Below are 17,385 nucleotides of genomic sequence, written 5' to 3'. Positions count from 1 at the left end.
TTACATCAAATTATCTTATCGGATTCCGATCCAAGAGGTTTCAAAGTTGAGACGATGGCAACAAAACACAAGCGGTAGCGATTTGTATTGTGAAAAAGCTGCTTAATGAATCTTAATAATGCTTCATCCAGGCTCATTCGAATCGAGGACAATGAGTCCAAATATGACTTATTATGTTTGTAAGTCATGTAGGCTTATTCAGAGCATACTGGGAAAAATTGTGAAGTGAATTTGACAAAAATAAGGAACCTGGTCCTAGTGGTCCTGCAGGATAGAATAAAAGCCGAACTTAAAATAAATAGGTGCGTAACTAAGGTAAAATAAGATTGCAATTTTCAAATATTTGTCAACTACAGTACTTATTCAGTTACAGCACCAGTTTGTAGCTATGTGAGGCCGTAGTTTATTTTTTATCTCACTATGGATATGCTAAAACTCCTAATTAATTTGGTTATTTACCTGATTGCCTAAATATCGCGAGAAAATTATTATTTATCTGCAATGCTGGAACTTGGAATCGTACAGCACTGAATTCTAAATTATTAATCCGCGTTCCGCCGATATGAAAAGTTAAAATAAATCGCCAATTGTTATGACTTAAACCCAGCACTAACCGTACTGGCAATATTAGCCGAATAACCGAACTAGTAAAGTTTAGGGCAGATCATAAAGGGACCCCTCAAAGGTAGGCTATTAGTAAATAACGCGGAACTTTATATGCAGATATTTGGTTTTGAAATGCCTAGTAAAAAAATTGATACATTAGGGCGTGACCCATATGATAGAGGGTTTTGTATTTTCATACGACATGAATAAATAGCAAAAAAATCTACCGGCAAAAGGGCAAATTTCCACTTTGAAAATAGCGATATAAGTTTTAAAATGTCACAAATTTACAAGTCTGTCCGATTTCTAAGATCAAGTTCGCCATAGATGTTCTTAAACTTAGAGAAGCGCACGGACTACAGTTAGCAAAGATATTAGCTCTAGATATTAGCACCTCTGCATACAAATGTGCCAAGCTAATAGATTAGCTGACTGTAAATAAAACAGTTTTTGACTTCTGACAGTTGATTTCCGGACAGACGCAAGGATAAATGGACATAATGAAACCTTACAGACTTTTTGTGCTATTTCGACTACGGAACTCTAAACCGAGGGATTTTAACATTATATTTCTTGAAAATACGACACATAAGCAAACTACAGAAGTTTTTAGCTTGAGGCTATCGTTGGAAAGAAGTTTATAATAACTGCTATTTTTGTTAGAAATTCTAAATATGTATTAAAAACAAGGGGCACCTCCAAATCTTTTGATCTGTAAGTTGTGTTTTTAAAGTTTCTAGAGGCATTGAGGGTAGGTTATATTATAAGGGCTGCACCCCACAATGGTTAGACTATTAGAGAAGTTTATAATAACGCGCATTTCGGGTAGAAATGTTGAAAGAGAAAAACAAGGGGTGGTTACTATTATTTTGAACTTAAAATGTTGAACAAAGCAGATTCTGAAAATAGGTATTTATAGTTTTAACTATTCCATGCAAAATGTATTTATACATATGTATGTATGCATGTTATACATGTGTATGTATTTAATATTTATTGATGTATTTTTTGGTTGGATATGTCACATGACTCACAGGTACCAGGAAAACTGTACTACAGGCGACAACGTAGCACTACGAGTTTTGATGTAAAATATTTACGATGGGTTTTTCCTACAGGAGCCTACCTATTTGCAATGGATATGATTTGTCAGCTGCTATTACAAATATAAAACAAGAAATCACTAGAGAGTGAACGTACGGGTACGAACACGAGTACGGGTTCAGAGGAACCCGTACCGAACCGTCTCCAGTATCCGTACCACGAGTCACGGACAGTGTCAACACTGGCATAAGTATACGCTAACATCTACGTAACTTACTTTCTATGCATCCCGCTAGTACTGACATAATAGTTTGTGCGGAAAGAGAAGAATCGTCAAATGTATAGGATCCAATAAACGACTCTTCTCTTTCCGCGCAGACTATTAGTTAATGCTTTCAAAACTTGAAACCTCCAAAACAAGAAACATGTATGCTACATATCATAATAGAATTATCACCCAAACAATCTTGGTCCAAAATGCCATCGCGCCTAACGCGGGCAGTTAATTGGTTTCATTAGGGAACTATGCGACTGATTTCTACCGCGCCCGTACCGTTTCCGTCCCGCTCTCGGCCCGCACAGCTGCAGGGTTGCCATTTTTGTAGTAATTTTTACGGCTAATACCTTTTTTGAGACGTGTAGGTACGATAAAGTTTTCATGGGATAATTTTGACCCTAAGTTCATTCACTTTTGATATAACTTTAACACTTCAATGCTAGCGACGCATCGGTTTGTCTGTTCGTAGGCAATTTTCGCTACAATCAAAAAACGGGTTATCGGCTTACTCTCGTATCGCATAGCTCCCGCTGGCAGTGAATGTGTTAAAAAATTTTCAAAATCAACTGAAAACTGGGACACAAATGTAAAATTAGTTACGGAAATGATCTGCACTATACGCCTGGCATTCCTGGCAACCCTGCAATCGTACCGCCACCGTCCCGCCGCCGTCCCGCAGGACTCTAGTAATGCAATTACGTACTACCCGTAGATCGCGTAATGGATAACTTGCCTTGTTCGCAGTTTAAAATGTAAATCCGTTGTTTTGAGCGGTTAGTTCATATTTTGCGCTGCCCTTGTTTTGTGCAATGACAAAAAGTAGGCAATGTGTATTATGTGTAACAATGTTATCTGTTCTTTGCGAGTCTACTGTATCACTTTATACTAGTGATATACCGACTATTGATTAGTCGGCGCTCGGATGGCCGATTAGTCGGGAAAACCGACTATCCGGCCTCATTTGTAGTCGGCGATCAGTCGGCGACTAGTCGACAAAAAAGGCCGATTAGTTTACCTTACTAATATTACGGCTACTGGCTCTGTGAGATGTAGACCTCGGATATACATAGGTTATGTCTGGAAAACCATAAATAGTTTTTATACCAAAATTCAGATGAAATGTTGAAAGAGAACCTAAGAAGTGCAATCGGGGTTGCAACTTAATACAAAAGTTCTACGCGAAAGAACTCGCGAGTAGAGGCTAGTTCGTAATATTGAACTTAAAAGTAGTCAAGTACAAAACCATATCTATGCGACATATGTAAGTTGGCGTAAAACTATAACGAAATAGCAACCCATTTCAATACACATGTCAAGTGTAACGATATATGTAATATGTACTTGTAAACGTAGCCATTTCACAAAAGCACTCGACGCCCCCGGATCAGGTACTCATGTATTTAACAGAACTTTGGTAGTTCTTATCTCGTCTCAGTAAGGTCGAAGATTGGTCAGTGTGTTTCAATGGTAGTCGGTTAGGGAAAAATACTCGGAACTGTAATAAATGCACACACGAAACGTACAAATGACAATACAGACAAATTTTCAGTGTGGCGCGAGTCATGAAACAATTTCGTATTTTTGTTGTGGCACTGCATTTTACTGGGAATTTGGGAAATATTTTTAATCGACATTAGAAACCGGCCAAGTGCGAGTCTGCTCGCGCGCGAAGGGTTACGTACCATTACGCAAAACCAAAAATCTCGTTAGTTGTATGCCCACTTCAATATTAATTATATTCTGATTTTAGTATTTGTTATACCGGCAGAAATACATCATCTATGACGGTTTATGAGATACAGTCTCGCGACAAAATTCTGAAGTTCTGTTTCGCGAATGTAAACGTGTGACCTGTTTAATATATTTAATTTAATAGTTAATTATTTTCAACCCGTTTCATCATTTTAGGTTACTGCTGGTGAGACGAAATGCAAAATGATTTTAGCGAACTCGGCGTCGTCGATTGGACAGAAATGTCTTTGGACAGAGAAGCACTTTGGTGTCGGAGGCTAAGATCCACTTTGGGTCGTCGCGCCACAGGAGTAAGTAAATATGTATATTATTTAAAGAGAATCGCTGTTTCTCAGTCCTCAAACCGCACCAGTCACACTCGGACATTAAAACGGCGGAAGGGAAATCGGCAATGCACAATGCCGGGGGTTTCCCGGTTTAAAAGGTCCCCCGCTAAACAATAATTCAGCTTCACCCTTCCGAAGTGCAAGGGCGCAGTTACGGCTAGGGATGGGTAACTAATTCTAGGTTTAAAATATACTTTATTTTATTATTATTTATTATTCAGAGCCCACTGTGTCCCACTGCTGGGCAAAGGCCTCCCCCCTCTTTCTCCACTTGTCTCTATTTAGTGCTATATCTGGCCAGCCTCTCAAGGAGTCCAAGCCATCGCCGACGAGGCTTGCCGGCTCCCTGGTTAGACTCGTGGGGCTCCCACTCTGTGGTTAACTTAGCCCACAAGTCGTCCGGCAAATACTTTAACCCTTAATCAAACGGAACACTTTTTATGAGACTTTTGAAAACTAACAATTGTTTTTGGGTAATTTGGGTGCGTAGATTACGAAAAAATATATAAAAAGAATTTTAGTGGGGGGAAAGGGGGGTTTTGCGGTGGGAAATAATTTCCCGTTATCCGTTACGGAATAGCAAAATTTTGAATGAAGTGGGAAATAGTTTCCCATTGTCCGATACGGTTACGAACTTTTTACTAGTTAGTAGCTCCCCCCGGCTTTGCTTGGAATTCAAGTATGATCCTTTAACGTTATCTTCAAAAATCAAAAAAATAAATAAAAGAAAACAAAAACAGGTACAGATTTTTTTGTGTAACAGGCAAATGGACATATATTTTTTATTTATGGAAACCAATTAAAATTTAGGTGGAGAACAAACACTGGGAAATAATTTTCCACTTGATAAAACCTACCAATTTTTTTGTAAATCGTACGTTCGGGAACAAACAATGGGAAATAATTACCCACTTACTAAAACCTTAAAATCATGGCTTAATCATATCGTTATCACAATTCTTTTCAAGCAAAACACAGGGAAAATAAGTCTAGTTTATGATAGTATTCAGTGTATGCACCTACAAGATTTTTTTCGCCTCACTTAACCTCAAAACACTAAAAAAATTGTCGTAATTGCAAAAAAAAAACACAGCAACTGACATTGACTTTGACGTATGGTCACAAATGGCGGCCATTAGAAAAGTGATGCCATTTTTCAAATTCAAAATGTTACTAAGATTTTAAATCTGTATGGTTGGTATCGCTGAGTGTTGCCTTTAAAAAGATAAAAAAATTTCGTAAATTAGAATGAAGTGGGAAATAATTTCCCAATATTTGATTAAGGGTTAAATAGTGGAATTTGTATTTACATACCTATTGATATGATACGAGTACGCATTTTGACGTCAGTCGTTTTCTTGCGCTTTTTGATGAGATTATAAAAACTTAACCAGTGACGTACATATACGTCGACGATGCATCTTAGATGAATTCTAAACATGCTGAAATATGTCATAATTTTTTTTTGTTATTTTTTTTTATTAACAAGACGTTTTTACACAAATTGACTGAGCACCACGGTAAGCTCAAGAAAGCTTGTGTTGTGGGTACTCAGACAACGATATATAACTATAATATAAAAATACTTAAATATGTACATAGAAAACAACCATGACTCAGGAACATATATCTGTATCATCATACAAATAAATGCCCTTACCAGGATTCGAACCCGGGACCATCGGCTTCATAGGCAGGGTCACTACCCACTAGGCCAGACCGGTCGTCGCTTGAATATGATTATTATGAATATGATCTGACGGATAGTTAAGTAACTGAGTTATCCAGTACGAGTAGTACCATAATTGAGTATGCTGTGAAGTTCGATTGCCCAATTTACTATCTAATCTGCTCAATCAAATTGTACCTATTTGCATGCATTTGTATGTGTTTTTTTTTTCATTTAGGACGAAAATTTAGGTTCAGAGATTTAGATGAGATATATAGTTTAATAGCGAACTAGGTTTGTCTCGGCCCATCCCTAGAAGGGTGCACCCCTCACGCATCTACACCCGCGCACTAATTGTGTTGCCAGCTACTCGGTTATGCTGTGTGCAAACGAATATTTAAGGTGCTATTCAAATTTGCTAATATGCTAATGTGTCAAACCCAGATTGCGCCGTGACCATGGCGATATTTAATTAATTTATTTGGAATTCATTTTGCAATATTATGTAGGAATGAAAGTACTTAGTTAGATTTAAAGTAGTAGAAATTAAATAAAATGGAACTAAATTTTACATATTAAATTGTTGCCATGTTGTTGCATTTTACGTCAAAAATGTGACAAGTACGTAGAAGTGGCACTGGTGCCCCCAATAATTTTCTACAATTTCTTGTCGGAGTAGGTATATGTATGTATGTCGTCGTCTCGTGCCCATAACACAAGACTTGTTAAGCTAAGTCGATTTTTGTAAGATTATCGTGTAATATTTATTGATTTTTATTTAAACTCTGGCAAGCTAGCTTTGTCAGTAGAAAAAGGCGGCAATTTTGAAAAATGTACGCGCGAACGATCGATTGCCCATACAAATTTTGAATTTCGCGCCTTTTGGTACTGACAAAATTAGTTTGCAAGAGTATATTTTAATAATTGTAGGTACTACAGGACAATATTTGGGCAGCTTATACTTTACAGTCACCTGCAGTATGTTACTCTTCGAAGGCCGCAAAATATCTGACACGATCTTATTTGTAGACCCATAAGAGCATGTCACATATTTATGCGACCTTCGAAGAGTAACATATTATTGCAGGTGACTGTACCTACATACTCAGTAGTCCTTACGAGTGACAAAATATCCCGGTCTTCCCAGTCACGCAGCCGGTAAAAACTAGAGATGCCCCGAATAGTGAATTTGGCCGAATACCGAATATTCGGCTCCCCCTCTCGGCCGAATACCGAATATTCGGCGACCGAATATTCGGTATGATATATGAACATTTTGAGTCACAATTATTACGAAAACTGTTCGCCAACAAAGCACAACGTTTGCTAAGATATATTTTTATGTTGAACAGAATTAATGAATGTAGTTAGAATCAATCAAATTAGACCCATGATAAAAATAAAATATCTTGGAATCAACAAATGCTCTTCAAAAACGTGCCTTCATATTTAACCACTTTCCAAGAATACATTTTAAATATTAAATATACCTAGTTTTTGGTTATTTTTTTGTAAAAATTATTCGTTTTAGGTAGGTGCAACAGATGATTTTAAGAGAATGTTGCCTACTATTCGGCCGAATCCCGAATATTCGGCAAAGTGGCCGAATAGGCCGAATACCCAATAGTTGCCGAATATTCGTGGCATCTCTAGTAAAAACACCTATAAACATTAACTGTCACAGCCATTTCAACTAATCTGTTCCTCACGAGACCGTATCAAACTATCCACAGCCGTCCATTACGGCCGCCATCTTAGTCTTAAGTATTTCTAATGTGCCATCTTAGGTTATTTGTTGGGGCCCTTGATATTATAAATGTTGGTTAATCTGTCCGGGGTGGATGGAATTTGGGAAAACAACAAAGTCTAACTATGGTAGGTGACCCGAGGGAATTATTAGACGGACTTCTGGGTAGTATCCCGGCAAAGTGTAATTGACATATCCTTCTAAGTCTCATTGCCGTATTCGAAGTTCAAGATATTCACAAGAGACGACACGTACTAGATCCATTCTAGATACGTTATAGTTTAGATATCAACTAGTTCTCTTTTGCAGCGCAATTCGGGCAACCAAATCCACTTTTACGTTAGATAGAGTAAGATTATCTATTAGATGTGTATTGGATCTGTAAGTCATATCCTGTGGAAATCGTTTAAGAGTATCTCCAGAATCGCGCAAATGTCAAATTTGACAAGTTAGATCTTAAACATATCGTTATCGTATCTTATCGTATCTTGGTGATGTCTAAAAGATATCTAATAGATATCTATTTCAAAATCCGAATCGGGCCATCAGCGTCTTTTTTGCAGTAAAATTCATATTTTGAAACTCCTTTTACAAATACAATTTGATTTTGTCCTTTTAAAAGGACATCGGAACTACTTATTCGTATTTCTTTAAAACTATAAGCAAAAGCCAACATTTTATTTTTTTACATTTTGTTAGTTTCAACTTCATTACTTTGATTTCAGTACAGAACACTGTTAAAGTTAGACCTGGACAGGGCCGCATCGCGCATCGCACACATCGCACGCATATTAGTATTCTATGTATAGAAACTCATACAAGTGCGTCCACTGAACCGTTGCGTGTGATGCGGCCCTGTGCAGTGGCCTATCCCACAAAACTTACAATTACAATTTTACCAGTGTCAAGTTACAAGTTTGTAATAATACAAATGTGCGTACCACAAAATATACAAGTAACAAATTTGTACTGGAAAATTCTTACAAATATGTGAATTGTATCGACAGGTCTACAATTTATTGTATCACAAAACTTTACATACGCTACATAGTTTTTCCGGAAAACGTACAAATTTGTAGCTGACAATTGTTTTGTGCTACATTAAATTGTAGTAATAATTATACATATATGTAGAATTGTACCTACAAGTTAACAATTCTCTAAAGGTGTGTCGCAACCTCTAGCTACAGTTTGTTACTATACGACAATTTTACTTCAAAACTAAGTAGCGGCATCCAATCCAATACACACCTGCCAAAATTTCATCAATATTCGTTTGATAGTTTGATGCTTGTGACATATACATTGGTGTAGTAATGTAAGTTTGCACTTTATTAAATAGATAAATAAAAATAAAATAAAATATGAAAAGACAGACAGACGGACATATCGACATTAAAAGTGTTCCGTTTTTGCCATTTTAGCTGTGGAACCATGAAAAGCGTTACAAATTGGAGATCCTCATATGTATAACCCCAATTTTGCTTAGCTTTAATTTAATTTACGAAATATTACCGAAATAGGTACCTACTGGATAAGAAAAAAATGCATATATACTCAAATTGAGCTTAGCATCTTACGCCTTTTCCAATTTTGCCACATAGTGTCCCTTAAGTATTTCCAATCTTTCTCCATTATTCCTAAATCATTTAAATTTTGCGTTATCTCCTTCTATTTGTTTATTTTCATTGTGTGCGTCAATTTATCACTAAATTAGTAAAGAGAATGTTTTTGTTTTCATTTATAAGGTTTAAAGTGGTAATTTTAGCTTGTAATTCTTGCGCATTGCGTATAAAGTGACCACCTTCAACAATAAAGAAGCAAAATAAATTGTTACATATTTGTAGTAGTAACATTACAATTTTGCGCTTGTATATTTACAAATCAACAATTCTACAATTACGTAGATGTCGTGACATACCTTTATTCTTTGTGATACGCTTTTACAAACATGACATATTTGTATACTGCAGACTTGTAACGAATACATATTTGTAATTATTGTGGTACATTTTTTTGTTTACAATTTAACAATTTTGTCGAATTGTACACTTGTAATGTTTTGTTGGATAGGGCACTGGTCTACCTTAATACGTATTTTTAGACTATGACATAAGTTATATTATATAGCTATTTAGATACGCATGTTTTCTATGGATATAGCCAAAGCTAAAACCTTTACAACCAACTACACATATCTAAAAAACTGAACAAACTAAACGTCATGACATAAGTGCAAACTAAGGGGTAGCCCGATGCATCATCGTATGAGTCACAGCAACAACAGATCACGTGGCCGCCCCCTTCGTATCTGACAATACTTCCTGTATTTCATTTACAAGTCACATTTATCTCTATTGAAAACTTAAACATGTTACAGTTAGGAAATATTGGGGCTAGCTGTGATGTGTTTGAAACTCCGGCTTGTGTACTTATATAGCTACCTTCAAAACATTATTTGATATTAGCCAATGGCATCGGTGAAGGAAAACATCATGTAGAAACCGGACAAATCCCAATAAGGCCTCGTTTTCCCTTTTGTCTGGATGGTCGGATGTCTGGCAAGATCTACTATATAATGATGCACAGCATTCTGATGTGTGTTACATATCTGTGGCCTGTGCTCTACTAGTTTTAGTTTTTCGTTACTGTATACTGTATACTAAGTACTCGTAACTTTGCACGGCCATAGTTAGTAATTACCCTACTATAGAAGTTAGGAATCGAATTAAACTATTTAAACCTAAGTCCAAGTTAGTGCAAAAAGTACTCAGTCCGGTCTGTTCTTAATTTGCCCGGTCGTTTAGCGACATTAAAACCCATTTATCGAGGAGGGGGACAGGCGATCATTTTCGGATTACTGCCCCTGCAGATGCGAATTAATTCTCGAAAATACTCACCAAATTATCTTGACCCCTCACACTTTTAGAACTATATCCACTTTAGTCTAGGTTTTGAAGGAGGGGTATATCATGTTACATTGGTTGGTTATAACTGGACGTTCTTTGAAGGATTATGAGTGTGTATGAAGGGACGTTTTTGCGTAATTAGTCGTCTTTCTTTCGATAGGTGCTTGGATGCAGGCCTTCATAAATTAATTTAATAACTGCCTATAAACTTCGAGTTAAAAAGCTCCTATGCGCTTACATTTTCTATTATTCTCAGTAAATAACGACGAGAAAAAGTTGTATTTGCAATAAACACCAGGAAAAAGTGGAAAAAAATATAAAAAGCACGTAAAATCGGCGAGACACCCACGCTGACAACGCAAAAAGTTAAGGGCCGATATTAAAAATAGGGGTTCGTTCACAATGGGTACAGGTAGGTAAGTAGGCATTATATTTAAAAGCTCAAGCGAGCACTAGGTTTACTCGAACCATTTTAAATTGAGCCCTAAATTTGTATAGTTGTTATGGCTCTCGAGTTCACAATGACACTGGCTTGATAAAGTCGAGTTTTGTAAGTGGTGCAAATACACAGGTATTGAAAAGCACGGGAAATGGAAAAATCAAAATTCGCGTCCGCCATTCAAATTCGTAGATAACGGTGACGTTGACGGGGGAGCAACAATGACCAGGAGCGAAACGGGAACATACCGATTTGTCAAAATCGTAGCTTGTGTCTTTTGCTTTTGGAAAATGGAACTTGCAACGTTTTAATAAGGTTCTAATTTTAAGTTGTTGTCGTTATGTGATAGGAGGTTGGGAAAGTATAAGGTGGATTATTTTCTATTGTGATTTTGGAAGCTTTGATGTGTCAGATTGTATTGTGTCTTGCGTAGTGATAGGGAGTGAATATATTGAAATGGACAAAATTTACCTATAGCAAAATGTATAACTATGAAATCACAAAGGGGTTCCTAAAAAATAATAATCAGGCTAACTAGAATAAATCGTTATGATAACAGCCACTTGTTTACTTCCTTCATCTTTACATACCTACATACTATATGTATTATTATTGAGTATCTATATTTATTGTGAAATGCAAAGCCATTTAATAAAAATGCAATATCGTTTACAATGCAGAATCAGTAGAAAATTCCAGTAAAATTCCATATCGTAATAGAAAATAGAAATCGGCTATCAAACTACGTACGTCCAGAAAATGTTTTGCATATTTCCTATTACTATTACACTTGAAAAGCGCCATCACCAGCCAACTTAGACTTTTTAATATTAATCCAATTGCTTAAATAGCACAAGCGAAGCAAATGTTCATTTAACCATTATAAGTGCGCTCTAAGCGTACGTATAGTTTGTAAAGGAACGGTCGGTCACGTTATGCTGGCTTATGCTAGAGTTCAAAATGCCCTAGCTCGTTCAACTTTCTATTATAATAAAGTGTCACTATAGCAAGCACGTAATGACACCCGTCTAGCTATTGAAATTGTAACCTTAAATAAAAGAAATACAGTTCAATTTAGCGAAACTAAAATCAAAAGATGAGAGACGAGTGATGTTATTAGTGAATAAAACGAAAGATCTTTTTAAACTGGTATTTCATACAAGCATTCTTACTGAATTTTTAATATGACAAGTTGGGGAATTCGGGCAATTTACGATCAAAAGGGATCGATGCGATATATTTTTATGTTATTATGAATATCGTGAACATCGTTAGTCATATCGTAAATATGCTATGAATACGCGTTGAGATGAGACCCTGTTAAAATATATGTATAAGTAAAAGTTAACAACATTTATCTTTTTTAGCACTTAATTTAATTAAAGTGCATATAGCTTATGCTTATGTAAATAATTAAGATGCTCGCAAATTGTCTTACTTTTTTTGATCTTGAATTACGATTTTCAGTTTAGTTCAAGACACAAGTTCAGGACCACTCTTCCAAATAAATGTAGACAGATTATTAGTATCTTCATTTTTTTGAACTTTACAATCGTTTTGGAAATCAAGGTTCTTTTCAAGACATACCTACATGCTATTTTGATATAAGTAGGTAGGTACCTATCAAATAGTGGGTTTCCATAATGTGTTCGAAGTTTTTTACACTTGAGGATATTTTTAGTCTGTTCCTACAGCAAAACTCCCTAATCCCCCTATTAGCTGTAGTAATTACGACCATATTCTAAATAGTTAGAGTACAATTTTGAATGTTCCTTACCTCCAGGGCGGAAGATAGCGAAGCTTTCTCTTGCTTCAGAGTTTCCACGCGGCCCTTGTATTGCAGCAGCGATCGCACTGTCTCCTCCATCCTGCAACAACCGAGATTTAACCTTAATACGAGGAACATAGAGCTCATATTACAAGTGTGTAATGTGTATTAGCGTGTCATTCACTGATGTTGTATATAACCTTCTAAGTTCCGATGTCCTTTTAAAAGGACGAATACAAACCGAATTTTGAACTATAATGAATGGAACAAAAGAAGGTTCTAAATTCAAAACTGCGAAAATGACTATGGGAGTTTAGGAAGATAAAAAAATTCTTATTATATTTTATTATTTCTTTATACTTATGCAAGTGTTTAAAGGAATAAATAAGTACGTAACTCACAAACGTCGATTACGTACACTTTTATTTACTAATTTATACTACCCAAAACGCTGTCCGTATAATAATTTCCTATGGCCACTATTTATAATTACAATTATTTTATCTGCCTCCATTTTCTACTGATAAACTGGTAACTTTATAATAGGGAGAAAGCAATGCCAACATCGCTAACAAAATTTCCGTACACGGTTCGAGCCATCAGTTCCATGTCTGCCAACTTAAACTCGTGCCGCGCATAGACAATAGAGGAATATTCACTTAGTTCGTATAATTTAGTGTTGCCACACGTAGAAAACTTGCCACTCTGAGCACTGTTTCAAGATTTTCTTTGAGAACTTTGCTGGTTAAGATTGGATTTTGAAAAGGTATAAAAGGTGAAAAATAATCCTGTTCGCAATAATAACAAAACATCTTTGTATAACGACATTAAAAACATAATACCGGGTGTGGCCTGTAACACGAGCAAATAATATAAACATAGATTGTACTCCTCAGACGGTCACACTTTTGTTCAACAACTTTGAAAAATTATGAAGTATTTAGACTCCCTATTTTTCATACAAAATAATGGACGCCATCGCCACGCCATATCATTATGATGGAAGTTGCTTGTCACGCCTTAAACAACAAAAGTCGCAATACATTGCGTCTTAGAACAAACTTTAAAGTATATTAAAAATCAAACCACAAGTTATTTTTAAAGTCGCTGAACAAATGTTGCTCAGTATGAGGAGTACAGCCTACAGTTTAATTTTTTGCTCATATTACAGGCCACACCCGGTATATCGTCTGAAACAAATATTTGATTTTAACAGCTGTTGGGCGTCAAAGTTTGCGGTTCATGTAGACATAATAGGGTGACTGCTATAGATATTGACCACTACATTTTAATTTGACTAATTGGCCATCTAACAAATCAGAAAGAAACAAGCCAATTAAACCTTATTGTTAGATAGATAGATAGAATACTCTTTATTGGCACACCTCAGTAAAAAGATACAAAAGAAAAGTACAATTGACTTAATCTTAATCTTGTCTTAATTGACTTAGCGCCACTTGCACCATCCCACTAATTCGGGGTTAAGCGGTTAAACCGTTTACCCAGTGTCAAATTGTACTGGTAATCATGGTAACTTCAGGTTTAACCGGTTAACCCCGGGATAGTGAAATGGTGCAAGTGGGCCTTAGATTGTTAAGAGTACAAACAAATTTCATATGGCCCTACGAAATACAAAATAGGAAACTGGTTTAGACATTTCTATTCTACAACTCTACTATACGTATAGAGATTGCCATCTTATTACGGGAAGATCTCTCAATAAAGCTCCTATTCACCACACTTTTCATTTACCATAAGAACGGAGCACTGTGTCATTTCACAGAGAGCCTCGAAAAAAGGCAACAAAAGCCGGAACGAGGGAACTCCTCAATTTTTAAAGGCACATACATGGTGATTTGGGTGTTTTCTTAAGCAACTCGAGCATTTTCTCCCGAAAACCACCACTTTGATGAAGTAGACCTGATGATGATGATTGTTTTGATGATAATGATGATGATTTTTTAAATGTAGTATGTTCGGCGCTTACTCCGGCACCTGTGATCCGATTTGAGTAATTCTTTTTTTGTTTGGAAGGAGTTACCTCCAAGGTGTCTCCGTATTATTTTTGGTTCTGGTCTGATGATGGAATCCATGAGGAATTGAGGGAACTCCTCAGTTTTTAAAGGCACGTGTAAAGTGATTTCGGTGTTTTCTAAAGTAACTCGAGCATTTGCTTCCGAACACCGCCAATTTGATGTAGTGCAAGTGTAGCCTTACCACGAGTTTTACATTGACATATTCGCTAAGTTAGCGACGCTAACGTCTTCATAACTTACTTTTTATGCATCTCGCTCGCACTAATATGCCAGTTAGAGCGAGATGCAAAGAAAGTAAGTTACACACACGCTAGCGAATAAATCAATGTCAAACTCTTGGTAAGCTGGTAAGGCTATTGATCGGGGGTTGGGGTTAGGAGTTAAGGAATGACGGTTGAAGGGCTGCTGATTCAGGGTCGAGGGGTTCATGGATCAGGGGTTGATGCGCTGTGAGGTAGAGTGATCGGGGGGTAGAGGGATTGGGTCAGTGGCGGGGCGGAGGATGAATTTAGTGTAGTGACAGTAATTATAATTTCCCAGACGGACTCGAGAAAATTCCTGATTACATATTTATTAAAGTAGGTACTACACGAATTTAGTGTTAATCATGATGTTGTTTTTCATTCAATGCGTCGCGCTCTTAACATTGCGTTAAAACTAAAAATGGAAAAATAAAAACTTTTTACAAAAAAAAGAAAACCGACTTCAAAAAGGATGAAATAAAATATTATCCTTTTTATGTCTATGCGTTACCAACTGATATGTTTGAAGTCGGTGCCAAGCCAAGTAGTAACAATAACCGTCAAAAATAATCAGCTTTATGACTATAAATCCCATTAGAACTGTACTAATAACTATTATAAATGTGTAAGTAATTCTGTCTGCCTCTTTGTCGCCTTTTCATGGCTAAACAACTGGACCGCTTTAGGTGAAATTTGGCAAGAACGTAAATTCCTTGAATTGTTTTATATTTTGAAATGTAGTCCTCTGAATAAGGGACGGGAAATAACTCAGTCCCAATCCCACGCTTGCGTGCCGACAAACATGGTACGGACTGTACCAAGAAAGTTTGATCATGTGTTCTGACGTGTGTTCTTAAGTACAGTCGACGTCAAAGATATGTTTACACTTTTGCACCTTACTCCTTTGTAATAAGACGAAAAGTGTAAACATATTTTTAACGTCGACTGTACCTACAGAAAGTACGTTCATTGTCGTCGTGTAAGGCAATCCAACGTACATCCCTATTGAATCGCACCAAAATCATGGTATGCTTCAAAAGTTGGGTTGGCACCGACTTCAAACATATCAGTTGGTAACGCATAGACATAAAAAGGATAATATTTTATTTCATCCTTTTTGAAGTCGGTTTTCTTTTTTTTGTAAAAAGTTTTTATTATTATTTAAAAGCAATTGACCAGAATATTAATTGAAGCTGAAATCCGACCTGCAATTTTAATCCATGTACCACATTGTACCACAGCTGAACACCATAAATGAGCATTTTTATTATTTAAAAGCAATTGACCAGAATATTAATTGAAGCCGAAATCCGACCTGCAATTTTAATCCATAATTCTCGAAAGCCGAACCAAACAGGGGGCCCCCTAAATCGGCTTACATTCTTTAAAACAAAACCCCCGGCCGGGAATAATCATTCTGCCCTCTTTTAATTATTAATACACCGCTGAGAGCAGATTACAGTATTAAGAAAAACCTAATGGAGTTTGAGTAGGTTTATCTTGGATCTGTGAGTGGAGAAAGGCTTTGGGAGTGTAAGATTTGTATTTTCATAAATTACGGGAATACATACTTACAATATACTCTGGCTGCCAGCTTTGTCTTGAAGGAAAGCTTAATTGTATCTTAAACTTTTACTATACTTTCTTAATGAAAACCACTAATTTGAACGTACTAATGAAAATGTTTCGGAGAGTAATTTTAATATACTTATTTCCTAGGTACCTACTTATTTTAAAAGGTACAGTTAAATACATTTTACGTAGAATACACTTATAAAAAACCGGGCAAGTGCGAGTCGGACTCGCGCACGAAGGGTTCCGTACCATAATGTAAAAAAAAACAAAAGAAGCAAAAAAAATACGGTCACCCATCCAAGTACTGACCACTCCCGACGTTGCTTAACTTTGGTCAAAAATCACGTTTGTTGTATGGGAGCCCCATTTAAATCTTTATTTTATTCTGTTTTTAGTATTTGTTGTTATAGCGGCAACAGAAATACATCATCTGTGAAAATTTCAACTGTCTAGCTATCACGGTTCGTGAGATACAGCCTGGTGACAGACGGACGGACGGACGGACGGACGGACGGACGGACGGACGGACAGCGAAGTCTTAGTAATAGGGTCCCGTTTTACCCTTTGGGTACGGAACCCTAAAAATAAACTGCAAGCATTGTTTTATTTATTTATACTCGTACCTAGTACACTTTTCAAAATTGGTATTTTTTTCTGTATTAGAAATAACACTCAGCGGAATTTGATTCGGCATTTGGATCCTTTTAAAAGTTAGGGGTGAATAATCTAGCATCTGACGAAATACGAGACTCTTATAGACTACTTATAAAAATATAATGGACGATGAAAATAAAAATCTTTTAAAAAGATAAGGTGAATGACCTCTCAATAAAACGCAGATAACTTGGCAACTTGGCACACAGCGCTCGCTCCTATTCTTTCCACCCAGCCAGATTTTTGATTACAATAGAACGCAACCGTTTCCAATATTCTAAATTCAAATTCCAAGTATTTGAACTTCGAACTGGCTATGACTGCGGGGCTATGAAGAGAAT

General features: G+C 36.4%; 1 protein-coding gene across 6 annotated transcripts in view; it reads right to left on the bottom strand.

The window, feature by feature from the left end:
• LOC134664971 (uncharacterized) overlaps positions 1-17,385 on the bottom strand; it is a 574,567-nt gene that overhangs the window by 23,749 nt on the left and 533,433 nt on the right. For all 6 annotated transcript variants that reach the window (XM_063521718.1, XM_063521717.1, XM_063521719.1 and 3 more), the window contains one exon: positions 12,547-12,637. In XM_063521718.1, the coding sequence (XP_063377788.1) occupies positions 12,547-12,637 (91 nt within the window). The remainder of the gene's footprint in view (positions 1-12,546; positions 12,638-17,385) is intronic.

The sequence above is a fragment of the Cydia fagiglandana genome, chromosome 6 (genome assembly GCF_963556715.1).
Source record: "Cydia fagiglandana chromosome 6, ilCydFagi1.1, whole genome shotgun sequence".
NCBI lineage: Eukaryota > Metazoa > Arthropoda > Insecta > Lepidoptera > Tortricidae > Cydia > Cydia fagiglandana.
Note: the sequence above shows the minus strand (reverse complement) of the source record. Positions and strands in the feature narration are given on the sequence as shown.